Source organism: Sordaria macrospora, chromosome 6, assembly GCF_033870435.1.
Source record: "Sordaria macrospora chromosome 6, complete sequence".
Lineage (NCBI taxonomy): Eukaryota > Fungi > Ascomycota > Sordariomycetes > Sordariales > Sordariaceae > Sordaria > Sordaria macrospora.
The window spans coordinates 1,629,347-1,655,712 of NC_089376.1; the positions used below are offsets into that span (position 1 = coordinate 1,629,347).

The 26,366-nt window shown below is 52.6% G+C and overlaps 11 protein-coding genes and 1 non-coding gene across 12 annotated transcripts; 6 read left to right on the forward strand and 6 right to left on the reverse strand.

The window, feature by feature from the left end:
• Positions 1–1,228: 1,228 nt before the first annotated feature.
• Positions 1,229–2,018, forward strand: SMAC4_06099 (uncharacterized protein; the record flags this gene model as incomplete). Its single annotated transcript, XM_003349356.1, has 2 exons — positions 1,229–1,543; positions 1,599–2,018. 2 exons carry the CDS (start codon positions 1,229–1,231, stop codon positions 2,016–2,018), a joined length of 735 nt encoding a protein of 244 aa, XP_003349404.1.
• A 144-nt stretch (positions 2,019–2,162) lies between these two features.
• On the forward strand, positions 2,163–3,146 carry SMAC4_06100 (uncharacterized protein; the record flags this gene model as incomplete). Its single annotated transcript, XM_003349357.1, has 1 exon — positions 2,163–3,146. The coding sequence occupies one exon, from the start codon at positions 2,163–2,165 to the stop codon at positions 3,144–3,146; it is 984 nt and encodes a 327-aa protein (XP_003349405.1).
• A 433-nt stretch (positions 3,147–3,579) lies between these two features.
• SMAC4_06101 (uncharacterized protein) lies at positions 3,580–4,406 on the reverse strand (the record flags this gene model as incomplete). Its single annotated transcript, XM_003349358.2, has 2 exons — positions 3,901–4,406; positions 3,580–3,807 (listed from the first exon to the last, which is right to left on the reverse strand). The coding sequence occupies exons 1-2, from the start codon at positions 4,381–4,383 to the stop codon at positions 3,580–3,582; spliced, it is 711 nt and encodes a 236-aa protein (XP_003349406.1). The 5' UTR covers positions 4,384–4,406.
• A 1,348-nt stretch (positions 4,407–5,754) lies between these two features.
• On the reverse strand, positions 5,755–7,992 carry SMAC4_06102 (uncharacterized protein). The gene is made up of 3 exons (XM_003349359.2): positions 7,162–7,992; positions 6,682–7,083; positions 5,755–6,622 (listed from the first exon to the last, which is right to left on the reverse strand). Exons 1-3 carry the CDS (start codon positions 7,481–7,483, stop codon positions 6,021–6,023), a joined length of 1,326 nt encoding a protein of 441 aa, XP_003349407.2. The 5' UTR covers positions 7,484–7,992; the 3' UTR covers positions 5,755–6,020.
• Positions 7,993–10,589: 2,597 nt separating this feature from the next.
• On the forward strand, positions 10,590–11,381 carry SMAC4_06103 (uncharacterized protein; the record flags this gene model as incomplete). Its single annotated transcript, XM_003349360.2, has 1 exon — positions 10,590–11,381. The coding sequence occupies one exon, from the start codon at positions 10,590–10,592 to the stop codon at positions 11,211–11,213; it is 624 nt and encodes a 207-aa protein (XP_003349408.1). The 3' UTR covers positions 11,214–11,381.
• Positions 11,382–11,556: 175 nt separating this feature from the next.
• SMAC4_06104 (uncharacterized protein) lies at positions 11,557–13,368 on the reverse strand (the record flags this gene model as incomplete). The annotated part of the gene is made up of 1 exon (XM_003349361.1): positions 11,557–13,368. The coding sequence occupies one exon, from the start codon at positions 13,366–13,368 to the stop codon at positions 11,557–11,559; it is 1,812 nt and encodes a 603-aa protein (XP_003349409.1).
• A 515-nt stretch (positions 13,369–13,883) lies between these two features.
• On the reverse strand, positions 13,884–15,683 carry SMAC4_06105 (uncharacterized protein). The gene is made up of 2 exons (XM_003349362.2): positions 14,925–15,683; positions 13,884–14,860 (listed from the first exon to the last, which is right to left on the reverse strand). The coding sequence occupies exons 1-2, from the start codon at positions 15,505–15,507 to the stop codon at positions 13,929–13,931; spliced, it is 1,515 nt and encodes a 504-aa protein (XP_003349410.2). The 5' UTR covers positions 15,508–15,683; the 3' UTR covers positions 13,884–13,928.
• An 848-nt stretch (positions 15,684–16,531) lies between these two features.
• On the forward strand, positions 16,532–18,801 carry SMAC4_06106 (uncharacterized protein). Its single transcript, XM_003349363.2, has 2 exons — positions 16,532–17,789; positions 17,857–18,801. The coding sequence occupies exons 1-2, from the start codon at positions 17,143–17,145 to the stop codon at positions 18,665–18,667; spliced, it is 1,458 nt and encodes a 485-aa protein (XP_003349411.1). The 5' UTR covers positions 16,532–17,142; the 3' UTR covers positions 18,668–18,801.
• A 143-nt stretch (positions 18,802–18,944) lies between these two features.
• SMAC4_13958 lies at positions 18,945–19,033 on the forward strand. Its single transcript is given in 2 exon segments — positions 18,945–18,981; positions 18,998–19,033. It is a non-coding gene; the product is annotated as a tRNA-Phe (tRNA).
• A 1,781-nt stretch (positions 19,034–20,814) lies between these two features.
• On the reverse strand, positions 20,815–21,888 carry SMAC4_06107 (uncharacterized protein; the record flags this gene model as incomplete). Its single annotated transcript, XM_024655795.2, has 1 exon — positions 20,815–21,888. The coding sequence occupies one exon, from the start codon at positions 21,886–21,888 to the stop codon at positions 20,815–20,817; it is 1,074 nt and encodes a 357-aa protein (XP_024511625.2).
• A 325-nt stretch (positions 21,889–22,213) lies between these two features.
• Positions 22,214–23,098, reverse strand: SMAC4_06109 (uncharacterized protein; the record flags this gene model as incomplete). The annotated part of the gene is made up of 1 exon (XM_003349366.1): positions 22,214–23,098. One exon carries the CDS (start codon positions 23,096–23,098, stop codon positions 22,214–22,216), a length of 885 nt encoding a protein of 294 aa, XP_003349414.1.
• Positions 23,099–23,756: 658 nt separating this feature from the next.
• Positions 23,757–24,732, forward strand: SMAC4_06110 (uncharacterized protein; the record flags this gene model as incomplete). Its single annotated transcript, XM_003349367.2, has 2 exons — positions 23,757–24,454; positions 24,517–24,732. The coding sequence occupies one exon, from the start codon at positions 23,757–23,759 to the stop codon at positions 24,444–24,446; it is 690 nt and encodes a 229-aa protein (XP_003349415.1). The 3' UTR covers positions 24,447–24,454; positions 24,517–24,732.
• Positions 24,733–26,366: the final 1,634 nt, after the last annotated feature.

Here is a 26,366-nt window from a genome sequence, read left to right on the forward strand (position 1 = left end):
TGGTAGTGGTGGTAGTGGTGGTCCGTGCATGTCGTGCGGCCGGCGACGAGTCGACCATGGCGGCGCATAGAGGTCGTGATCCGCTTCATTCCGCTTGTTGAATCTGTGGTCGCGACTCTGCTCCTTCGAGAGCCAATGGATGGGGAATCGCAGAAAGCGGTGGATGCCGTGGCATGGTTCTCGACGTTGTGGCATGTTATGTGGTTTAGAACACTGAAAGGTGAAGGAAAAGAGAAGACGTCGCGGAAAAAGAGATTTGTAGAAGATCGATTGGCTGATGTAGGCGCTGGACGGTTAGCAGCTGTTAGTGACCGCTGTGGATATTGCGTGCAACCCTTAACCCCAGCCTAACCCATGTCAAAAATTCCACTCTGCAGTTCAACCCCTGTGGCTGGCCCTCCTATTGGTTGCACGAGCGCCTACTGAGTCCCGCTAACCTTGACAAGTCCACCATCGCTAGCTCCCGTCGTTAAGGTTCTCGTCGAAACACGGCAATCAAAATAGCAACCGCCGCGTGCAACGACAAAACAAAAAGAGAGGCTGGTGGAAGATTCGCACAACATCCCACTCCTTCTGAGTCTTCAATTCTCCGACTCACCCATGGCGCGACCTATCAATTTGTCGATCGGCCTAGGCGCGCTTGTTTCGAGAGCCGGGATGGTGGACATTGTCGAATACGATGATGAGCATGGCCGATCGGGAAACGGGAGGGACATGCAGCATGGCCATGGTGAAACTTCCAAGGTTGTGAATAATCGCCATGTCTAGAACAACTTGTTGAACGTTAACCATGTTTGTGCTGTGTACCACGAATACATAAGACGGAAGGGCAGTCTTCGACCTCATCTTTTGTTGCTTGATGGTCTTCTATCCCACAAACACTTCAAAACTCTTCAAGTCACATCTTTTTCCTTGTGTCTCTTTTCCTTTTCTGTTTCTTTTTTTCCTTTGGGTTTCCTTTACTGTTTCTCTTATCTCCTTTTGGGTCTTGGGGTTCTATCTCGGCATTCTAGAGGAATTTCGGTCTGGATCATTTTCCTTGTGACGACAAACTACCTATCACCCAGCAACAACGCCAGCAACGAGTCTCAGTGTTTCATCGTCTCTTCGTCAACAGTTGATCTGTCGACAAACATTTTCCTAAGCATAGTTAACTACACCTCAACGAGAAAAGTTCTTTTTCATCCTCATCACACATTGGTATCACCTCCACAGGACATCATCTACAATGCTGCCCACGGTCAACACAAAGTTCCCGCCTCCCCCGACGGCACCAATCCCCGTCAAACCCCATTTCCCTCTCCGGACAGCACACAAGAAGCGACCATCCCTGGAAATCATCACAGACTTTAACCCACATGGAGGAGCCAGAACGGACTTCCAAGCTCACCGAATGGGTGCTCTGGGCCTCACATTTTCGGTTATGAGGGCACTGCAGTTCGCTGGACTGATCGCCGCCATCGGCTTATGCGCAAACTTCATCGATGAGTTCTCCACAAAGTCACTGGGATCTCCTTCGGAGCTTCTTGGTACTTTGGTAGTGGTATGTTGGGACTTATTTCTACTCCTCATTAGCACAGGATACTAACATGTAGCAGGCCGTCATTGCTGTCATCTACGTTGTCATCTCATACATCCTCTACTACGATGCTATGCTCCCCTACCTCCTAAGCGGAATCCTCGATGGCCTACTTCTGATCGCTTTCATCGTCGTCGCTTCGATACTCGGAAAGCCCCTTTCCGAGCTCCAGTGCGCTCTTATGCCCACTGACCCCGACGCCAACAACTTCTGGACATCCGTTCCGTTCCATGTCAAGTCCCAAGAGACGCACGATGATGGCCTCTACTTCACCTTTGTTCACATCGACCAGCCCACCTGCTACGAGACAAAGGCCATCTGGGGCCTCTCCATCGCTCTCTGTGTGCTCTTTGCCTTCAGCAGCATCGTCTGCGTCGGTCTCTGGCGCCGCGTTAGTGGGGGCACAACAGTTGTCAGCAGGAAGGACATTGAGGGTTAGGGGCGCGCGGGCGCCGGCTGGGGGATTCGCGAGAAGAACTACTACTTGTACAAGTCGGAGTCAGAGTCGGACGTGTCCCTTTACGGCCACAACAACAACACGACCACTGCTCCACCACAGTTCCCTCCTCCCCCGTTGGCGCCCATGCCCATCACCCGCGGCGCTCGCCGCAGCAACGACCAACAATACGACAACAGTCAGCCTCAAGACGTTCCGGTCCCGACCATACGCGCAAGAGCCGGCCTACCCCAAAACCGTCGCAGTCTCTCTGGCTCAAGGTCCAGCATCGACTCCGATGCCTCCTCCACGCTCAGTCGCGGAGCAAGCCCCGAGCACCAGCTCCGCACCAGCGGTGGTCTAGCGCCTCCGCCGCCTGTCCGCCATTGCTGCAACGGTGGCCGTGTTGGTCTAGGCATCATGCCCACGATCCCCGGCTCTCCGATTGACGCCAGACAAGAGCGGACCATGATCGACGGCATCTCGCCCATCATGTCCCGCGCTCCCGAGGCCTTGCCTCTCTCTGTTGCCGATCCAGCATTCCGGAGCACCAGCACCAGCAACCTCACCCTGACTGTTCCTCTTGCCACCCACGGTAACGGTACTTACAATCACCACACCCACGGACAAGTAGGCGCCGGAAGAGCCACTCTCCACCCACCACTCACCATCACCACCGAATTCCCCATCATCTCTCCCTCGGTCTACTCGCCGACCGATAACATCACCCCGCAAGAATATTACAAGCGCGCTGTCCCGCAAACGCAGACGCAGCCGCAGCGCTCCCCGCTGTCACCCCTGAGCCTGAGAGGACTGGGCTCGTTCATGGCCCGCAGGGGCTGCAAGCGGAAGGAAGTGCCGCCGCCGATTATCGTGCATCCTAGCTCACCTTCGCAGTTTGCGCATGTCGTTAATGGGAACAACAACAGCCCGGGCATGGATAGCGTGGCGCTGGGGACTCCCATTGATGGAACAAGCAGCCGGACGCCATCGCTGCCGCTGCCGCAACAACAGACCCCAAACCTGCCGCCCAAGAGAAGAAAGACGGTTTGGGGGATGATGGTGGAAGGGTGGTGGGATTTGGGACTGTTGGAGAGGATGGGGAGTGGGAAGAGGAGTCAGCGGAAGTAATAAGAAGCAAGAAAAGGGCGCGAGCCTAGTAAGGAATTGGATAGAAAGAAGAACGGCAATAGCTAAGCTAATATGACGACACCCCCGGGCGGGAAAATGGGAGGAGTGCACGCCTGAAGGAACTGTTACTAGAATTGGGGATAAAGCAGGCAGCGCAGGATATCCCTGAAATCCCCAAAACGAGGTGGGAAAGCAACACAAACTTGTTCTGGAAATAAGTAGATGGTAGATAGGCTGGACATTTCACATAACAGGGCAACGGCTTGCAACGACGGCGGACATCTTACTTGATGACCAGCAACAAAACAAACAATTAATGATAACGATATTCCATTCCATCCAACCTTTACTCCAAAACTCCTTGCTTCATCCCACTTGCACCCGACCTTGCTTATCTCTCGCGGGGAAAGAAAAACCAAAACGGTTCTCACTCTCACTCGGCCTTGGTACCAACCGGCACCCACATCCACAAAACCTGCAAATGTCCCGGCGTTATCCCCATCTGCTCACTTCCCCACGCATACTGCCACACAAACACCTTGTCCTTTTTGGTGTTGCTGTCTTCCTTGGACGACGACGACGGCGCTGGCAGTGGCGCCCTGGGAATATCGTAGTAGCAGTTGAGATTGCCGTTGCAGATGAAGGGGTGTTTGAAGCCGTTCTGCGCGTCATCCCGTTAGCATACATCCCTTTCATTCATTCATTCATTTATTCATGTGTCATATAGGATTGTACACAAAAAGACCAGACTCACAATAGTATAATACCTCTCCCCCTCCGGCACCATCCCCGCATCCTCGTTGCAGCTCCAAGCATGCTGTCGCGCACCATATTTACTATCCTCGTTCGTCGGCATCGCCTGGTTGCCGAAACTGCACCCGCCTATTCTGGAATTGATGGTCTTGGGGTACGAAGTGATGGTGCTGAAGACGGCGCAGTTGGACTTGGACTGAGACTCGGACTCAGACACAAATCCAGAAAAAGTGGAAACCACGTAGCCCGTGTCGGAGAGACAGCCGATGGTGTCGGAAATCGAGGCGTCGCTGTAGGATGTGGCGTTTAGGACAAAGATGTGGCCTAGGCCGTTGAAGAGTTTTGTTACGTCGGGGGCGCTGGGTTCGGCGGCGGCTGGTAAGGGGGCGGGGGCGGCGAGGGAGGGGGTGGGTGATGATGAGGTGAGAAGGATGGTGAGGTAGATGATCGTGGGTAGGAGACGTTTTGGTAGAAGTGAGGACATTGTTGTTGTTGCTGTCCTTGATTGCTCTGGGTGTTGGATGGATGGATAGGAATAGGAATGATGGTGCACCGAGCAGAGCAGTCTTGTAACCGAGACGGGTAGTCTGGTAATTGGAGCTTTGTGTGTTTGATGATGATGGAACTACACGAGCTCCAAATCCCGGGTAGGAAGGACTGATCATCAGACTTATGTATTTCCCCCCAATTCCAATTCCATGATCCCTATCGTCCCATAACACCCCGCCCAATACAACAAGATAGTGAGGGTGTCATCATCAAATACTTGTCCCTTCAATTCCACATTTCCATATTCTCCTTGACTCGACTCGTCCACATACATCAACCTTTTACAACTCGTCCATGGCCAGCCAGTTGCATGTCACGATTGTCCAACAAAATCTGGAACATGTGATCCAAGAAACTCGTCATCTGGTACTACCCTTCACATTCGAAATGAATTCACCCGAAGCACAGAGTAGCATAGTGTCGTCCCGTGCTCATAGACTCGGCGACTTTAACCGGCAAGCGAGCCCCAGAGGTTGGGGTGCAGCTTGAACGGGAACTGACGAAGGTGCTTGTGCGTGACTGGCACTTCTCTTTGCAAACATCCGTCTGTTGCTACTTTCCATTTCTGTGAGGATTGTGAACCGTTACTCCGTTGCGAGCCGTTGGGAAAGCATGGTGGGCGGGCATCCAACGAGAATGCCGACAGACGATCGCATCTGCCGTGCATTATTGGTCCGATTCATCCAACGGCCAACGCCTCCCGTCGTACTCGCGCGGAGGAAGAATGTAATTTCCTCCTTTGGTCTTTGAGGGAAGAATCATCGTGAAGCAAAAAACAACTGGAAGAGAAAGGGAGGGACAAGCCACACAGTTCACAAAGTCGGATTTCCCCATCTGAACCAACTTCCACTTCCTGTTCCACTCAACCCTTTGCTGCCCGGCCCCGGCCGTGACCAGGAAGCGGGGTCATGGATCACAAATGCTTATATGATCAAGTGTGATCAAATGTGATCCGGCTGTGCATGATGAACCATGCGATGCATGGACAAATACCGAAGTTGGGTACGGGTTTTTAATCTCCATGCAATTTGCAAAGGGCGTATTCCATTGGCTGGGTTACATCCGTAGGACGGTTGACAAGTGACGACCCTTGGACCTTCACGGCCAGCCATGGAGCCATGGTAGCAGGACATGACAAAGAGCTTAAAAACCTTTGAAGGCCAAATGTAAAACCGTGCTACTTCTGTGTATACTTCCTTTGCACTCATTTAGAGGTACCTATTCACCGTACATTCGCATTGCATTGCACTACAAACCCAACTCACTCAGTCACAACAACATGAAACAATTAATTCTTCCATTCTGTTGCGGAAGCTAGAATTCAGCAATCGTGCTTAGATTAAATCAAGTAGGACTAGTTACCTAGTATGTAGTGCTATGTCTAACTCCAGTTCTCAGTTCCAGCCAAGGTTCCCCGCCGTCTTATCTTAAATCATCGCTTCGATTTCTCATGTCTACCAGTACTACTTCTACTACTACCACTACTCCATATGTCGTTCCCGTTCCAGTCCCCGTTCCCGTTAGTTGGGTAGATTTTTCTGCCTCTGAATCTCTTTCTGCCTTTCAAGAGCTCTAGTTCTGGTTTTGCTGGTTCTGGTTCTGGTTCTGACCGTTCTGCTGCTGTTGCTGCTGGTTCTGAGTCTGGTCCTGACCGCCGCCGTTCTGAGTACCCCTGTTCTTTCCCTTGCGGACACGAGCGGTGTTCGTGGCAGCTGGGGCGGAAGCCACTGCGGTGCCAGCTCCAGCGTTGTTATTGTTGCCACCGTTGTTACGGCCAGTACCATTACCAGCACCAGCACCACCCGTAGCCACCGCGTTTCCACCGGTAGCAGTACCGGTAGCCACGGCGCCGTTACCACCGAGTACCACGGTCGGCGTGAGCACGGGGGCGGACTTGCTCACGAAACCGGCCTTGAGGATGGCGTCGACGGCGGCGGCGTTCTGTTGGGCTTCGCTGGAGCCGGCCTTGCGGTTAGCTTCGACGGCGATGGGTAGCGTGGCCACGTTGATCATGCGCTCGTCCTCGATCTGGTCGATGGACTTGAATGTGGCGACCGAGTCGGGCGTGTTGGTGGTCGGCTCGGTGTCGACTTGTTGGACGGCGAAGCAGCCGCCAAAGGGACCGGCGACGGCGTTGTTGCGGCACCGGACGGTGCAGATGTCGCCTGTTGAGGCTGTGGGCAACAGGGTCAGTTTATGCTGGTAAAAGAGACAGCGAAAAGGTAAAACATACCGCCAGTGCACTTAAAGTTATCCGGCATCGTCACGGTAAAGTTGAACTCCTGGATCTTGTTCTGCGAGATGCCGTTGGCTCCGGGCACATTGTTGGTGACGGTCAGGTTCTGGCTGATGAGACCCGAGTTGGAGGCCTCGTCCAGGTCGCAGACATAAGGGCCGGCGCCATCGGCGTTGACCTGGTGAATCGTCACCGTGATCTTGCTGCCTGCCCTCACTTGGGTCACGGAACCGTCGGAGAGCGCTGCCTCGGTGTTTTCGGCCACGTCGATGTTGCCGGCGAGCTGCGTGCGGCCGCAGTTGTTGACCAGGTTCGCCTTGATCTCCGCATCGCGGATGATGGTCGAATCGAGCTGGCAAGGGTTGATGGTGGTGCAGTTGCGGGCGATTTCGGGATTGACTGAAAGAAGGGAAAGATGTTAGTTGGAACTGAACTCTCTGGACTTGCATCACCCAGTGATTGGTGCATGGCACATACCTCCGAATCCAACTGATGGTGGCGAACCAGACTCTCCCTGAGCGGCGAGAATAACTCCATGAGCTCTGGCAAGGGTAACGAAAGCCGCCAGCGGCAAGGTAGTAGAGAAACGCATGATGGATGAAAAAAAGTGTCGAAAAGATGGTAACTTGTCGTAAAGAGAGAAAGACTTTGGTAAAATCAAAACACTGAAGTGGATGAGAATATGATGGGGAGCAGACCGGCTGCGAAGAAAGAAAAGAGAGGATGAGAGAGAGAGGGAGAGAAGAGAGGATTGCTGGAACGAACTGGATAGAGTTGCTGAGTGAAGGAATATCAACATGTCATGAGAGGGCAATCGAAAGACTCTAAATACTCTCCATCTTGGGAGACTCGAGATGAGGAGTTCAGGGGCTCCCAAATGAAACTGTATGCAGATTCTGATAGCAGGACATACGTTGGTGTTTCTTGTTCCTCCTTCGGTATGTCTTGCCGGTCAATCCCTGATCGACTCGATCTCATTGAAGCTTATTCCCGGACAAGTGAGATCCAAGTCGGTTGAGGCTCTGGAGTGCAGCAGGGATCTCGCTGATATGGACAGGGTTGATGTGGTGTTTTGGGAAGTGAAGACAAGTGAACCCTGAGGGACGTAACTTCTTGGAGTTTCAACGGCATCATCGTGTATGGGCCTTATTTTGCCCAAGTATATGCTTTTGCATTTTGTGAGACTCGTACGAGTCAGGTGACATCCATAGGGGTTGCGACTTGAGACGACCGGACTCGCAACTCAACCGGTCTTATGTCGGTGGGTCCAAGCTGACGGTTGATGGAGATGGTTGCCATACTCACGTGTGTTCGAGAAAGATGACAAACAAACATGACTTGATGGATTAAGATAATTGTTTTGAGATGCCGTTTTCTCTTCCTTCTTCTTTTTCTTTTCGGGAGGTGGAAAGTTCGATGCCTTCCAACTCGTGGAGGAGAGTGGCGTTAGCGAGTGTAGAGTTTGAGAGGTTGCAAGATCCAGGGGTCCAGGGGTAATCGCTCGCATAATCTTTCCTAGTGTAACGCCGTCAAGAATCGCCAAGTAACCCAACGATAACACCCAAAGAGAAGCGTACCTATCCGCACCCATATCTTCCTCCATAATCTGAGTGCACGCAAGTAAATGTTTCCATTACCGCCAGGGACATCCGTTTTGAAACTTTGGATAATTAGTAAAACCAAGTTAAGTTCGAAGATCATCTCGCTCGCTAAATAGCTTGTTTCTTGTCTTCGATATAATACCTACCTTCCAAATCGCCGACGGTAGCGCCACGCCCGTTTATAGTAGCGATGTAAAAGCTTCTTGGAACCAACAAAATTTCGAAAAACCCTGGTCGGTCGGTTCTCGAACAAAACTTGGGTGTAGAAAAGGGGTGGTGATGTTTCTGTTGAAAAGACTTTCACGCTACCTAGGCGAAACAATAGGTGTGTGTGTGGAAGAAACATGTTGGCTGTCGTTCTTCGTGCGTTGAGCTTGGCGAGATTTTCCCAGATGAGATTCAGTTCTGATATGGCCGCCGCTCTTGGTGGCTCTTGGTGACGCGTGAAGGCGGTCAATGGTCGGTGCGTGCGCGCAAGTTGGCGCCCGATGAACACGATGGTCACGGGCTGATAATGATAGATACCCTTCGAGAGGGTCGACGAAATTTGAGCCGGTTTCTTGTTGTGCCAGTGCTGAATGGACAATTCGCATCTGTAACACCAAGCGCGGGCAATTGGGAGGTGGGAAGACATCCTAACGACGAGCGTTTGCGCCCTCATTGTTAACAGTAAGGTCTGTGAGATGTCAGTTGTGACACCATTCACAGACGATACAGATGACTGGTCTAATTGTCGCCAGAAATGACCATGTCATTGAGTCGATAACAGACTCATTGTTGTGCACTGCTTCATCGACATCGTCTTTGTAGACATTCAGCTATAAGATGTTCAGCTCAACGCTTGCATGACGAGGAAGATGGAAAACAAGAAATTACAACTTCTAAGCATATAGGGTACGAAGGGACCGACTGAAAACGAACACTTACGTCCGCCTCACATTCGTCTCATCCGCGGTTAGTGCTCGCAACCAAACCATCGCATCACCAAGCTCCCATCCCTCCCTCAAATCCAGTAAACGCACCAAGCACAGCACCATCTAGGATCACGTCCGACACCGTTACGCCGACACTGCATCATCGAAATCGGACACCATCAAATCCGCATCAACTATGTCCTGGGGCTGTCTCCGCGCCATTCCCCGCTTCATCTTCCTCCTCGACGGCGGCGGCGCACGAGTGGACTGGCACATGTGGGAACACTCACCCGCACATCTAGAAGAGGGACAATGGAAAAAGGAACGGGAAACATGTGGTTGCCACAAATGCAGGTGTTGGAGGCGATGCCGACGAGAGCGGCCGGGGCGGAAGTGCCGGTGGCCAGAATGCCGGCAGTGTCCGGTATGCCGGGAGTGTCTAGCTTGTCGCCAGTGTCCGGCGAATCAAGCATGCCTGGACCAAAGGGCACTCCCAGGGCCCAAGTGATGGAGGTCTGGCGCACCCCGCTAGGACTAGGACCTAGGTACGAGTAAACGTGATGAGGCCAATGGATATGGAGTAGGATGATGGGATGGTTTGAGGAACAGGGACGGGATAGGCTAGCGATGCGTTGATGCCTTGATACACACCGGCCGGCTGGGAGGTACTGTGTGTGGCGATGCGGACACACGACTTGGTGGGCATCGCGTGGGTATCTGGTACCGGTAAGCGGGAAGAATAATAGCGACTCCTGTCACTCCGACCTCCGTCCGATCTCCGGCACGAGGGCATAATACCAGTGTTCCCGGGGAGGTGGATGCCAAGGTGGCTGGCCATGAGGGTTCTCATCCGAACTTCCACACGCTGCGTGCGCCATGCTCATTTCCCATGCGTTGGTTAGTTCACACGACAATCGTTACCTCCAGATTTCGCACGATGATAAATGAACAATAGCAAGCAGTGCATGCCCGATGTCCTACGAAGCATATTGTTGTGTGGCCTTTTGGTGTTGTCTGTCCAGGTGACTCATGGTGATTTCCTTCTGGATACATTTTCCTTCATGAAGCGGTTTTGTCGTCGGTTTGCCTGTTGTCCATTTTTTCCCCCTTCGACTTGTTCCTGGAAGAGCAAGCTCATGGGAAGAGTTCGGTATCCCGTGAAGATTGCGCAAATTGCCATTTTGCTGAAGGAACTGTACTCATCGATCAGCCATGGTAAGTATCGGCCTCCTTAGGTCCTGCGTCATCTTTCCGCAACCCAATACCCTCCGTGATTTCGTGCTCAACTGACACCGGCGACTTGACCCAGGACAACTCCACCACCGCCGCCGACGGCACCAGACCGGAAGACGTCCCGGCCGATGGCTTCTACCAGAAGTACAAGATCCCCATGTTCATTCTTTTCAGCGCCCTGGCCATTGCCATCCTCAGCACGTTCATCTGGCGGTGCTACTCTTGTCTTTCTCCGAAGAAGAAGAAGAGCGATGAGCTCGAGTCCCAATTCCAGCACCTCCCACCCCTCACCGGACAAAGAGGCATGAGAAGAGAGCACATGCACCTCCCATACGCACATTCCCTCAACTACCATCTGCACGGCGGTAGAACCGGCGGTACTGACACCAGAGACAGATACAGCGGCAGAGAAAGAGGAGGAAGATACATGATTCGCACGACTTCGGGATGGTGGCGCCATGCTGCTGGTCCTGACCGTCGCTCTTTGCATCGGAACCGACTCCAGAGACATACACGCGTGGGACTCAGGGTACCGCCGACGAGGGGAACACCGCTGGATAGTGTCTACCCCCTGGCTTACATGCAGGAAGAGACGCGACAGGAACAGCCACCGCAGCAACATCGAGAAGGAAGACGACAGGAAGCGTGGGAGATGGAGGCGACGCACAAAGGGCAGGCGAGGGAGGCGACACCGCCCCCGCCGTACAAGGCTAGACGGTCCACAGATGGGATGGATGATCGCCCGCCGGGTTGTTTATGTGGTCATGTCGGCCATGTGTAGAATTCGAGTGGGAGCGAAGGCTTGTGGCGCCTGTTGCAAAGGCTGGTTCGTTGCGTACGTTTGGCGAGGAGTGAACGATGAGGTAGCAAGAGTTCAGGCGTGGTGGTTGCGCAGGTCGAAGTCGCTACGATATCAGTCCCGTTGGTAATGGTAAATGATGGGAAGCAAATAGTCCATAAGAGGCGAAACAAACCCCCAAGTAACTGAGTCGTGTTCGGGGCCCGATGATTGCGTTTGCGAGTCCAAAAGTCTCTCCAATCCATTTGCTCTTCATTTTGGGTATCACCCCTACCAGTAATTGCTGTCCAACCGCGTCTACTACCTAGATCAACTGCCCTCCTCTTCAGGACATCAAGTCCTTCTCTCCCTCTTCGCCGACCTTGTAGCCTCTCGCCACTCCACCTCTTCCCTCTTCAATCGTCATGCTAGCCTCCTCATCAAAATCGGTACCTAGACCGACCCAGGTCCTCTGAGTACGAAGATACTCTGCACCTGGGCTAACGACGCCGTTGACTGATGCCAACTCCTGAGCCTTGGATCTCAGGGTCAAAGCGCTTGATCGTGGCGGCGCATCCGGCTTGTCAGACGAAGCCTCCTTCTTTTCACTCTTGGGTTTCGACGCGGCCATGCGCATGGGCCTACTATGGCTGACAAGCTTTCCTGACCTCCAGTCGAACTCGGGTGGTGCGGACTCCTCTTCGCTGTCAGAATCGGCGTCACCAGAGGCTTGCTCGTGACTGGTCGTCTCGTTGTTATCGGTATCCTCGGATTTCTTCTCCTCCAGCTTCTCCTCAACCGGCGGCTTGACAGCCTCGATGCCACCCCACCACTTGCCAGTCCAGATTCTTTCGTCGTCACTGGTGAGGGCAAGCTCGAGCTCAAAGGGGGTAATGACGGGCTTGTAGAAGCCAGCATCATCCTCAATAAGAGAACTCTCCCAGCAGCCGACAACAACCCAGCCGTCGATTTCGGCAAAGTTGGCAAGCTTGGCTGGGTTGAGCTTTCCAACCACCATTGTGTAGCTTTTTTTGCCGGCAGCAGCGATCTGCTTGCGGATGCTATCGATCGAGGAAAGGTAGTTGGAAACCGAGAGGGTGTTGACGAGGATACCGATGATGCCAGCCGTTGTCAGGGAGAGGAGGCGGGCATAGCGGCGACCAAGAAGGCGCTGGGCGGAGTACAGCGAGGAGCTATCGGAAGAGGTCTGGAAGATGTAGAGGTTCTTGACTCTGGAGCACAGGGCGAGGAGAAGCGCGGTTGGCGGCTGGGAGACGTGGAAAATGGAGTAATCCCGGAGATTCAAATCTGTCGAGGTTTCGCTGCCGTCGCTGATTTCAACCTCTTTGCCTTCAGCGTCCACAACCTTTCTGTTTGGTATCCTTCCCATGGGGTTGTGGACAATCTCGGTGGCTAGCAGGTTGGTGTAGCCACGGCTCTGGAGCTCCGACAATAGCGACTGGACATGGACTTGGTATGTGACATCGGCCATAAGGACCACCTTGGCCTCCTTGTCTGGGTATTCCTTCTCGAAGTCGGCGAGAGCAGCATCGCGGTCGAGGACGTGCTTGGTGAAGACATAGATGACGGGCAGACGGGAAGTAGGCGAGAGGCACGAGCGGCCATAGTGGACAACAACATCGGCATTGACGTGTTCGGCGGCAATCTCGTCGACGCAGCAAGCGCTGTACGAGGTATCAGCAAGGACATATACTCGACGGGCCTTGGGCTGTGATTCTGATGGTGTCGATGCTTGTTTACCACCCCCACAGCATGTACCGTTTTTTTGGGCATCACGGCCGCATTGTCCATTGTTCGTCGCGGCGGACTCGGAGCATGCTGTCGGTGTTGACTGGCAGTCTGTGATAGACGTCGTCGTCGTCGCCGTCGCCGTCGGTTGAGGTAGAGAAGCGAGCTCTTTCTCTAGAAGCTGGACCACTCTGGGGGCATCGCAGAGCATATGGTCAGGAAACTGTAAACCAATCCTCCTCCACCCTCCCTCTCCAATCTCCTTTGCTGTCCTGGAGATTTCATAGATGTCGCTGAGTTCATCGTCTGGTTTCGTCTTGACCGTGTCGTCGGTCGGGACCACGGCGTATTCGAATAAGTGGTCTTCCGGTGTTGACAGAACCGGTGCCGCGTTTAGTTCGCCAGACATTGTATGTGTATCACAGGTGTGCTGTTGTGGGTGACAATGTCTGGTGGTTGACTCCCACTTGTGACTTTCAGTTGTTGCTGGAAAATGTTTCGGTTTTGTTTTTCTTTGTCACTGGATGGAAGGCTTGTGTTGCGATGGAATGTGGGGTTGAAATTTTCTGGTTGGCAGCGGGGTCTGCTGAGAAATCACCCCGCGTTTTGATGTCGCGGGTGCCTGAGCCCTACGGCTTTGGTGGGGTTTCAGCGGAACAGTGGGCTGAGACATGCAGCCTAACCGCCCGACGGCCTCAGCTGAGGTGAGCGCAGTGGATGTCCTCCACGGCCACAGGACCACGTCGTTCTTCCTGTCCTCAGTTGGCAGATGTCACTTTTTCTTCTCGTTACCAACTTCCTTCGTTAACTTCCTTCGTATCTCAAACTAACACTTTCACTCTTTGCACAAACGAGAACTTTTGCGGCGTTGATCATTTCTCATTAACATTATCTACCTATTCAACTGCTTTTTTTTTTTTTCTATGTCCAATTCCTCAGCACCGAACAAAAAAGAACACCGCCGTCCGACTAGAACTTGACCCGCGGGTTGAAGCCGACAGCGAGAACACGAGCGGTGGTATAACACGCCAGGGCGATGGCGTATGATAGGCCCGAGAAGATGATGACGGCTCGCCAGCCCGTCTCGGCAGAGCCCATCTCCAACAGGGCACCGCCGATGGGCACGCTGCTGAGTGTACCGAAACTGGCCACCATCATGGCCGTAGAGTAGTACCGACCAAACTGCCGAGCGTCACACAATTGTCCGAGGCACACGGGCACCAGACCGAGGTTGCTTCCGCTGGCAAATCCAAAGAGCACGGCATATCCGATCAGCACCGACTTGGACATGGCGGCCGGAAGCCACATGGCCAGCACGAGAATCACGCACAGCGAGATGGTGATGATCACCACGTTGAACCGCCCGATGCGATCGGCAAAGAGACCGGGGAGCACACGGCCCAAGACAGACCCGGCGTTGAGGTACGACAGGAGCAGATAGCTCTCAGTCGCATCCTGTCCATGCCCCGCCGCGTACGAGACGATGTACGTCAGGGGCATGAACAGACCCCACTCCATGAAGAAGATACCGATCGCCGAGAAGGCATAGCGAAGGTCCCGGAACCCAGAAAAGTCGGGCAGAAGCGACGAAATCTTGGGTTTCTCGTGGGTGACCTTGGGCTTCAGACGGGTCTTGATAAAAAGGTTGGCTGGCACGGCGAGGCCGAGCATAATGAAGCCGAGGATGCGGCAACTCCAGGGGAACCCAATCGAGGGGAGAGTATACCGCAACATGATGGGAAACACGATACCACCGATGCCACCGGAAATAGTGGCAACACCTGTTGCCAGTCCGCGGCGCACATTGAAAAAGTGCGTGATGGATCCGTACGCAGGGCAGTTAAGAAGGGCACCGCCCAAGCCACCGAGCACGGAGTATGTCAGCATGATCTGATAATAAGCTGTGTGTCTGTCGTTAGCTCCATGTGCCATAAGCAACTAGGGGCAGAAATGGCAAGGACTTACTCTTGCTGAGGCTCAACAACATCAAGCTGAGGACGACCAGGATACTACCCACGGCGACCAAGAGGCGCGATCCATACCGATCGAAAATGGGGCCGACTTGGATGCCCACAAAGAAGACGATAAAGAGGTAAAGGGAAAAGATCCATCCGATCTCGGATGCGCTGTGGTTGACAAGCTGATGTGTCGAGAAATATGATTCGAAAACGGCGGCAGAGTTGATGAGTCCAAACACGGATATCATGGCGCAAAAGGACCCCAACACTACCAGCCAGCCCTGCAGGCCACCTTCGGGAAAGTCGATTACGGTGGTCGCCGCAGACGGCTGCCGGGCAAGGCCGTTCTCGCACTTGGCGCCCTCATCCTCGGGGTTGTCGCTGAGGTCTTGGATGGTGTCGGATTCCGGTCCCGAGTCTCGTCCATCCGAGAGGTCTTCGCGCTTTGAAACGAACGATCTACTCTTTTCCTGGTCGCTGGGGGAGTCGATAAAGGTCGGGAGTGATGACAATGACTCGCCCACGGGGGGCTGCTGATGGTTTTTTAGGCAGCTGTCCTCTGCATTAGGAGCTTGACGACCTAGGGTCATTTATCCAGGGTTGTTGCCGACAGATGATTCTCGAGTCTCGAAAGATAACTTCCAAGGTTCGGGAAAGGAGTGTTGGTCAGGGCTTTCTCCTGCTCGTTCAGGGACGAGGATAACGAAAAAGATGATGTTCTTCTCTGAGATAAGAGAATTGAACGTTCTTCGGTTTCAGTCACTGTGACAAGAAGTGGCGGTATCTGGCCCTTAAGTGTGGAGGGCCGGGTGGGGGACAAAGCGGGCTTCAACAGGCCTGACAGGGATTCAAGGCGAGAAAAAACTTTCTTTACAAATCGCGGGGTGGTGGCAGGGTGGCTGGAATCTGGAATGGCGGAGAGCCTTCCCGGGCTTCTCTGAGTCTTCTCTGGGCGAACAAAACGTCCAACATCACTGGCACGGGCTCATTATTCGGTCCCACCACTGTGTTAGCGTGATGGCGGCTTCGCTGTGGCAGTTGCTGCTGTCGGAGAAGAATGAGTTTCTCTCACGTAACAAGCCGGCTTGGCACCATGCAGGCGCACCTTGGGAATCCCGGACCAAGGCCGTCAGGGCAAAGTCTCCGAGAGTGTCCGGTCTGGATTTCGGAAAAGTATGGGGCTAAAGCCGGGGGGCCAGCGCCGGCGGTGACCCTTTGATTCTCAAACACCGCTCCCGGAGCCCGGCGTCCACCGGTCATCCGCCGTCATTCGCTGGTCCTTTCACCGTGATCAATGTGTCAAACTTTCGCAAAGGTTCGATTTGGGTCAGAAGACCTGTGGAGGATCGTTTGCATGCGAAGAAATGTGACGTCAACATGCAAGAGTATGTACTGTTATGTGCACCTCCTGTCTGCATTGCCATCTGGCTGTCAATGCCATCGGACCTGCAGATTTTCCGAAATGGCTGCCTGTAATTTACGTACTGGTACATACATACCCCTTTCCCGTGCGCGGGTTCGCGCCGATGGAATGCGACGCTTTGTTTACACTGTCTCAACTGCCCCTCTACAAACAACATAAAACTCTGATGGCTTCCCTTCACCGCGGGTTAGCGTTCTCCTGCCTCAACAATCATCACATGAGTGTCCCTCTGCAATCTCCGGCCTTCAGGTTGTACCAGGCCTTTCACTGGCCAGCAACGGCTTACGGCCCCGTTCAGTCATCGCTACGAAACCACTGTAACATCGTACACTTTATAGTGGGTGCCATTGGTTTCTCGGTCATCACTAACCCAAAGGACTTTACCTACCAAACCCGGCAAAGCTTAGTGGCAAGGGACGTAAAGTTTGTTGGTTCTCTTCTCTTTGTTCTTCCTTTGTTCTCGCCCTTCAACATCTCATCAGTCTACGAGAGCCAAGACAATAGCTGATCAAGAAGGGAATCCCACCATGGATATACGGCACAAAATAGGACTGTTGGTTGTTAACTTTGGCGGCTGTGCCCTTGCTCGTTGCGACAGCAAAATGGACCGTTGAATAGGCGGCAGAGTTGTTGATCGTCTTTATTAGATGCCACACTCTGCCACCGACCTGCATCAAATCTGGCGATCCTTGGCTGTTTGTGAGTGTATATTTGAGGATATGCGGTAGGTGCAAACTCACAAAAGCCAACCACACGGAACGAAAAGCCCTGGCCAGCTGCTGTCATCTCACATTTGAAAAAGATGGGCCACTACCGCGCATCTTCCCAGCCGGGCATGTTGGCTCTCACCTTTGACCTGCTGGCGCGACTTGGACAAATCCTCATGTTGCAATTTCGACGACTCCGACGCTCAGGGCGCAACGGGCGCAGTCGCCGCCGCATCAAGCTCCTCCTCAAATTCGCCATCCCGCTCCTCGTCCTCTACTTCTTGATCGACCTTCCCATTCACCTATACCGCACGCGAGTAGCGCGCCCCGACCAGGATCTCGACCAGCCGTTTACGACAGGATGTCTGGACCCATCCGTTATGGCCGCGCAGCCGCGCGAGAACGCCACGTTTGTCATGCTGGCGCGAAACAGCGAGATCGAAGATGCAAGATTGACGGTGGAGAATATCGAGTGGCAGTTCAACCGGTGGTTCCACTACCCGATCTTGTTCCTGAACGACGTGCCGTGGAGCGATGAGTTCAAAGATGTTCTAAGCAGGGCCGTGAGCAATGGGACTGAAGTGAAGTTTGAGATCATCGACAAGGGCAAGTGGGGGTTCCCCGAGAAGATGAATGAGAAGGAGAAGACCAAGGCCAAGTTGCAGATGAAGAAGCAGGGTGAGAAGGGAGTCAACTATGGTGATATGGAGAGTTATCATCACATGTGTCGGTTTTACTCTGGGTACGTCTCCCGGTCCATTTTCATGTTACAGGCCCCCTCAATGCTAATCCTTTTACCAAAAATACAGCGAGTTCTACAACCTCGAAGCCCTGAAACCATACAAATGGTACTGGCGCCTCGAGCCCAGCGTGCGCTACAGCTGCGCCCTCACGTACGACCCCTTCGCCGAGATGGCGAAGCGCAACAAGGTCTACGGCTGGACGATCGCGCTCTGGGAGATGGGCGAGACCTGCCCGACCCTATTCAAGACGACCGACGACTACCGCATCGAAAAGGGCATTCCCCGTAGCCCGGCCTGGAACGCGCTGTTCCAAGTGATGTGGTTCCCGGCCCCCGTGCGCTGGTTCCTCGGTCTCTTGGGGCTCTCAGAGCACGACAACTCGGGCAACAAGTGGAACATGTGCCACTACTGGAGCAACTTTGAGATCGCCAACCTCGACTTCTTCCGCAGTGACACCTACCAGGACTACTTCCGCTACCTGGACAGCAAGGGCGGGTTCTACTCGGAGCGGTGGGGCGACGCCCCCGTCCACACGCTGGCCGTGCACATGCTTCTGCCTCCCGAGAAGATCCACCACTTCTCGGATATCGGCTACGAGCACGACACGCTCTGGCAGTGTCCCGGAAACGCGGCCATGGATAAGCAGCTGCTCGGCAACAAGGCGTTGGGCGACACGGGCAAGATGACGACCCCCTCCGAGGGCGGGACCGGGTGCAGGTGCAAGTGCCAGGAGAATACGCGGAGGAGGAATATCAACAGCGAGTGCACGAGCGAGCTGACCAGGCCGGCGGCGCACCATAGGCCTAGCTGGTGGCAGAGGCATTGGGGAAATTATCACTATGCTGTGAATAACCCGCATAATCCGTACGAGAAATAATTTGGGGGTCCATAGATAGGGAAGGGGGAGAGTGTGGGACTAAGAGCAAGAGCTTCTGGGTCTCGCGCTAACAACCTGGAGCTCGGGTTCTCATCTATCTAGTTTAATGTAATGGCATGGCAATAGGATTCAATATTTTCACAGTTTTGAATGTTGGCTGGATGTCAAGCGATATCTGGGCGGCGTATAGAAAATGTGTAATTGTGTGCATTACAGGGGACGTGCACGCAGTTTTGGATCCAGCCATAAGGTGGCAATTTGGTTAGATTGGTATCAAGCGGGTTTAGCTCAGTTGGGAGAGCGTCAGACTGAAGTCCACTTCACTCATAAATCTGAAGGTCGTGTGTTCGATCCACACAAACCGCAAACTTTTTGTTGTTTTTACATCCGCAATCTTTATGCATTTCCTCAGAGCACAACACACCTTGATTGAAGGATATGTTTTTTGTTGGTTTCTTTTCAATATTGTATATATATACATGCAGATGTAGTTCAGCGTTATAAATGGAAGAAGAGTGCCTGACAGACACCCTCCTGCATCGTGGTTATATCCAACCGACGTTTAATACCTCCAAAGTCCAACTCTCCTTCGACACTAAAACACTCGGCTACTACCTACCACCTACTTTACTGACAGAACCTACTTTCCACAGAAGAACCATGTAGAAAAAATGGCATAGCTCCAGGTGCGGCAACGAGGTCGAAGTGAAGGCAGGGTGGGCAGGCACGGCTAAGGCAGGAACCTGTCCTACTTGGGGGCTGTTGCTTGTCGGCGCGTCGTCCGCGACAGGATCGTTTGAAGCCATCATAATGTTGATCTGCGAGGGAGAGTCGTGCCTGTGGCGAGCGTCATGCGTCAATACAGGAGTGGTTGATTGCAAGGCAAGGATCAATTTACCTTCCACTCAAGAGTGTTGGAGCCAGTGCATCCTGTTCCCGGGCTCATAAGGAGGGGTGTTGGGAAAGAGAGCGATGGCGCGAAAACAAAATTGTGACGAGGGGAAGGAGCGTGTCTGAAAGCAAATTCCAGCACGCGCGTTTCTATTAGAATTATGTAGAACTTCTGCGGAATACCGTATTAATACAACCGCCATTCATTTGCGCTCCGTGGTTCGAGACGGAAGCTCAACACACATTCCGTTCAGTCCACCCTGTCAATATCCTTCTGGAACTCAAACGCAACATTGATGATATCCTCGCTTGACCGCTCGCAACTGTCCTCCAAGTTCATCAACAAAGCGTCAATGCCTTTCCAATCTTCATACTTGATCCCAGCAGCCATCAGTTTCCTGCGTAAAGAACAGATAGTGTCACCATCATCCTCCATCCTGTGGTGAATTGCCTGGACATAACCGATGTAGCGGTTGAGCTCTCTTGACCGACGACGCACCAGCTCCGTTGCTTGTTCTTCCAATCGCTCCTCAGTCCGCGCCAGCTTCTCGCGCGGCTTCCAGTTCTCGATCCCATGTCTCCTCATTGTTGTTTTTGTTGTTGATGTCGGTGATGTCAGCGTTCTTGGTCTCGGGGCAAGGCGAAGGGGAAGACCGCGACGAAGCCGAGGGTCCTTTGAGGTCGGATTGAGGCGAAACAGGCTGATTGGGCTGAGCGACCAACAATGAAGGAAGCTCACGCCGAGGCTTGTCTCTCACACATGCCTCGTAGAAGCGCGAGCCGTCAATTTCATAGTAGACGGGATCCTGATCTGCTTCGACCATATCCTCGTCAGGCTCAAATATCTCGATAGCGGATGCTGAATCGGTCGCGACTTGGGAGACTGAACCATGGCCGCAGCTTTCGGGAGGTTGTCTCGACATGATGAATTTGTATCCTGCTTGCTGAATTCGATGTATGCGAACTTCGCTCTTGAGGAAAGTCAGTACTATCGTGGAGGTTGCGGATGGCTTTTGGAGTTTCTGGCCCAACGCTTACCGAACAAACACGTGGTACAAATTGCACCCGCAGCTTCCCTGGATGTTGTCTTCGGGCCTGAGAGGAACTGGCAAATCCGTTGATATCTCTTGACTCTTGTTTGCAAGAGGAGCTTCTTTGAATTGTATTTTCTTTTCCTTTTAATGTTTCTTTCTTTTCTGATTTTGTGTGACAAGCGCAGAATTTTCCGTGGAGGGAAAGCCTGCAGGTGGGTTTGCTCACGAAGAAGGAAGGAACGATACGCTTTGGAGGGCCACACATACTGATATTGTTCTCGCAAGAATTACAAATGATCGAGTGCTGAAACATTGGTAAGATACAAGAACTTTCCGAATCCTTACTGTCCCTTGTCCTGATGATAATTGCAACATTGAACCCTTGTTTCCTCCCGTCCCTGTGAAAAAAATAAACCGCCTGTCATTCCGTAGTGCAGTGTGTACAGCATGGGTAATGGTGCTGCTACATATTCTTTGTCTGAATGCCGAAGGCCAAACCACCAAATAAGACGAAAATTCAACTGAGTACACAATGCCCGCCTTCTTCAGGATGCATTCGAAGAGCCTCTTTAAGCTTTCAACATCACAGCTAACGCTACACTGGGACTTATCCAATATATACATGGGAAGCTGTCCTGGCTTGTAGTCATCAATACTGCCCGCGGGGCCAGTGCGCCCCTTTCGAAGTTCCCCGAGAGCCAGATGCACGAGTCTGTGATGTTCATGCACTGCCCACTCTACGTCCTCGAAGACAGCGCGGTAGTCCTCAATCTTGTCATACTCATTCCCCTTCTCGTCCTCACTCTTCAAGTGCTCCTCCCATTGCTTCAAGCTGAACACCCTTAATGCGTCCGCTTCGCGCTCAATAGCACTCTTCTCCTTGACAGGCTCCTTGACAGGCTCGTCAACGAGTTTGTAGTCCATCGGGAGCACAGTGACTTGGTACATCCTCAATCGCTTCGCGAGGGCAGCAATCTTCTTCTTCGCTTCGTACAGCTGCTGCTTGGTCTTGGCAAGCTCGTCGACCACTTCGTCGCTCTCGAGCTCAAGTTCGTCTTCAGAGTCGTACTCATCGTCAGATGGAACGAGTGTCGCATCGGCGTAGAAGATGGGCAGAGAAGGCGTGGTAGGGAGGTTCCAAATAAAGGGTAGAGTGCCAGGTTGTGTCGGGGGCCGGCGGCTGTGTTGAAGCTCCTCCGTTGCCTTGCGTTTGGCGGGGACTTGGTCGGCTTGGGGCAGGGAGGCCGGGGCCTGCTCGGACTGCTCGAGCTCCTTGGAGGGGGGTTGTGCGGCCATTTTCGGGGTGGTTTGCAGCCTCAAAGTTGGTTTTGGTTACTGGCGTCTGGCTCGCAGGATTCGACGCTGGAAGTTGTTGCTGGAAATTCGAGGATCAAAAAGGTTGGAGTACTGTGGAAGAAAATTTTGCGAGGGCTTGGATTTTGTGGGTGTGGTGGTCTTGAATTCGACGAGTGGAAGAAGAGGGAAGTCACAGTTGATTATCCGTCACAATCCCTTTGTTCCTTCCATCCTCTGGTAGATGAAAGATGTCCGCTCGGGAAGCAGGGAGACCAACCACCGCAACCTGTCTCGCAGGTCCTTTCCTCGTTTCTTCTCTCACTCGTCAATTATGTCGAGACGTTTGCCACCGCCTTTTCTGTCGATTCTTCCTCGGGATAAGTTCTTCCTTTTTGGGTGATTCCATTTTGGTGTTTTTAGCCTCAGCCAACTGTTTCTTGACGTGTTCCAGCTCCCTGGCCCTGGATCTGTCGCGGTCGAGCAACAGCTGAAGGAATCCTTCGGTATCGTAGAAGCCGTTGAGACTGATCATCTTGGTGTCCGCATTCTCAAACGACTTCCTGATGATGGCATCGATACGATCCACCTTGTTCTCCATGCCGTGCAGCCTTTGGATCTCGCGCTTGTGTTCCCCGGAAAGCCAGCGGAGATCCTCGTTGGCTTGCAGGAGCTCATTCATGCAGGCCACGTCCTCTTCCATATCCTCCACACGCTGTTGCATCCTGAGCGTCTGGGCAAAAGCCTCGTCTCGATGCTTCTCAGTCAACTTTAGGGATGCACGCAGCGCCACCTCCTGAAGCCTCAGAACAATTACGGCCGAGTGGCTGTGATCTACATCATACTTATTGGCTAGTTGCTTTATATACCCGTTCTTGAGCTTCTCGATGGCTTTGTTCTGTACAAGTACTGTATTGTCTCTGACAGTTTTTCTCAAGGCTTCTGACTTTATCCTCTCCTTTTCCAAGTTGGCCTTGAGCTGCTGAAGCTCGGCGTTCTTGGTCTCGAGAGCAGCCGCCAGGTTCATGGCTTGCAGCTTTGATGAGTCGAGATCCATCGTCGTATAGGCGAGCTGTGAGCTCATGCTCAGGAGCTTTGCTGTCTCCTTGTTGATTGGGACAAACATATCCCCCGATTTCGTCTTCGGAGCGGGACAGGGCTCAAACGTCGGCATTGTTGGGATCACGGGGTCCTCCCCGTCAGACTCGTACATTTCGGGGAAAGGCATTGAAAGGTTGGTTTGCGTCAAAGTGTATATTTGTGCAGATGGCATCAACACTGTTCGTGTAATCGACAAGTCGTGGGTGGTAGGGTAACCGCTTCAAGGTAGATGTTTGGATGGAATTTGAGTTTGTTTTGAAGGTTGGCGTGGTGTGGTCGGTCGAGATTCAAAAGAGATGGAAAGGAAGATGGAAAATGGGGTGGAAAGGGAAATGCGGAAGACATGGAGAAGGCCTGGAGGGACAGCTATTTAAATGCTGTCTGGAATATTTCTGGTCTGCTTTAAGTCTACGTATCACAAACTGCAAGTCAACACAGACAGATATCCCCCAGGGACAGATTCGTGCATGCACAATAAAAAATAAAAATAAAAGGGTTGCAGGTTCGTGGCTTGGAGGTGGCCTGCATTGCAGGGTCAAAGGTCGCATATTTGACATGCCCAGTCGGGTCCAAGATCAAGACTCCATTCACCGTTATCCACCCTACATTGCCTCCTACCACTTTTCTGCCACCAACACCAACCTGAGCATTAACTGAATTGCATCTGTAAACAGCATCATCGCTGGCAATCGTGAGGTCCGGAACCAAGTCTAGAGAGCCGACGGCGCAACTGCAACGCACCATCACTTTCGATCGAGCCCAGAACCAAAATGACCGCCCCTATCAATGCAGCTGAATCCTCCCGGGGCCCTCTCCCCTCCATCAGCCTCCTCACCGAAGGCTGCGTCAACTACATCGGCATCAACATCGCCGTAACCCCCGACCTCAAATCCACCATGGCCGCTCGCCTGCTCCGCTACGAAGCTCCCTCGCCTCACGCCACAAACCCCCTCCCAACTATCCCACAGGGCCGCTCTCGCTACATCATTCCACCTGCTTCTCAGTCACGCCGTCGTTCCAGTCGCTTCCTCCTTCTCAGCGACAAGGAATACCCTCCTTCTCTCGCTGACAGTGCCACTGGAATTTCCGCCAACCAGCCCGTCGTCTGGCTCCCTGCGCACCAAGTCTGGGTCAAGAACCGCCAGGAAAACGTCGTCCCCCCTTCGAACAAGCTGCTCAATGCCCCCCAGAGCTTCGTCAGTCTGTTGGGTCGCGATGGAACGTACGCGGCTGTTTGCCATGTATCGCAGGTGGAAAGGGTGATTGCGTATATTGCCGATGTCAATTCAGCCAAGTCGGAGAAGCTGTGCGTTGCTACTGGTGGTGTGGACTTTCCTGAGGACGAGAGACGGTGGATGTATGTGATGTCTTGTGTTGGTACGGATCAAGAGGTTTGGGAGGGCTTCGAGGGTAGCAAAAAGGCGGAGGACAACGATGGTGGTTTGGAAGCTCGTGCTTGAGACGTCGGGTATTGTTTCTCCTTTCCTCTTTGCCTTTGGAATACCACGCTAACTAACAACTATCCAAAAGCTCAAAGCCTGCGAACTTCGAAAGTCACGACGGTAGACGTCACCACTACATGACCCTTGGTCCCTCTCCATCTTCTAGACGGGGTGACGCAACAGGAGCGGATAGTCTAAACTCCCTGTCGACTTCTGCACCCGTTAGCAGAAGCAACCGGACAAAATTGGTAGCCTCTCGGCATTTCTCTACGTTAAATCAGACTTCCATCACATTATATTGACATACATGTGTGGTAGTTCTACGCTATATGCCAAGGAGTCGAGCTTTGAATGGTACCAAGTCTTTGTCTTACGACTTTGACACCTAAAGTTCGGGAGTTAATATGGCGAATTTGTGATCAATGAATTCATGCCTGTCCGTTCCCACCCTTTGTGCTCTACCTAAGATACGCCAGGTTCTCATTGCGGTAGTCCACAATCTCCTTTCTCTGAGCCCTTCGGAGTATTCAACTCCGGTCCTCCTTCTAATGCTTGAACATCATCTCATGCGTTGCATTCTTGGGTTCGTGGGCACAAGAAGTGTGTTGATTGTGCTAAGCACAGGAGACAAGAAAGGAAAAGAAATGTGGAGGGCTAAATACAATGGTGGTGTGAGCTCATGGACCCACATAACAAAGGCCAGTGAATGGCAGAGGTGGGACAGGCCCCACCACAACATGCATCCTACCTGGGAATGGACCACATTTGGACGACACAGTATTTCTTCAAATTCTACCATATTACGCACCAGAACTAGTGCACATGTGTATGTTTTGCGGCAGTTATAAAATCTTTTCCTTTCTTCACACACGCTAAAAATGATGTTCATTACCTGGACAGACAGACGAACGAGTGTTTGGGGTATGTTCGGCAACTGACTGGTCCTGGGCCAGGAGCAGGAATAAGGTACAAAGGAGTTGGTGGGCTAGCAAGGGAAATAGTGGGGCGTACCTGGAAGTCCCTCGAACTGGTGGTTGAACTGGTCGACAGTGGCCAGTACCTTATGGAATTTCACCAGTATGAACCAGTTGTCACCAGTTATGGGTGGGTAAAGTCCACAAATTGCAAGTTTTGATTGGTGCAAATTTAGCGTCTTGGCAAGGTACCTTTCCTCGTGAGATGGACTTCGCAATGCTCCATCAAGTCTCCGCCAGCCAGCTGACAGCTAAAAATTAGTATCGAAAAGGGGAAAGCGGCTTAGACAGCCTCCACTTGTACTGGTGAATTTTATAACTGACCCAGGACCAGTCAGTTACCCAACATACCCTTGGCAAACATCATGTTTGCTTTCTGTACCATGCAGATCTGTTAGCACAGAAACGCTAAAGACACCAAAGTTAGGAGATAGCACTATCGCTTACACATCTTTGTTTTCTGGCGACCTGAGTGGATCTCATGCCAACCTGCCCCTATTTTTCACGCTATCACACTAGAGGTATCGCATGGACCACTCGCAGAGAGACACAAGGAAGCTGAAGTCAATGTACCATCATCAATTTGGAGCTGGATATGATAAGATCAATCTCTGGCGAGGAAAGAAAAGGCGCGCTACCTCTACCCAACGACGAGAATAGTGACGGTTGGTAAGTAGGCATTTGAGGTAGCTTGAGCGGTAACCAACCAAGTAGGTTCTGGAGCAGCTAGGCAGCTCTGCGTTTTTCTCAACGAGCGCGACCCAGCACAACGGCGTTAGTATCATCGCTTCCTCTCTTTAGCTTATCATGATTTCTTCCTTCTTCGCGCGTTGAAGACTCTTTGTTCCATCATCAAGCTTTCTTTTGGCGTTCTCGAAGTCCTTCTTGCGTTTGCGATCAGAGCTTGGAGCTCGCTGAAATGGACAGTGTTATCGCATTCAGACGACATTGTAGGAAATGCTGG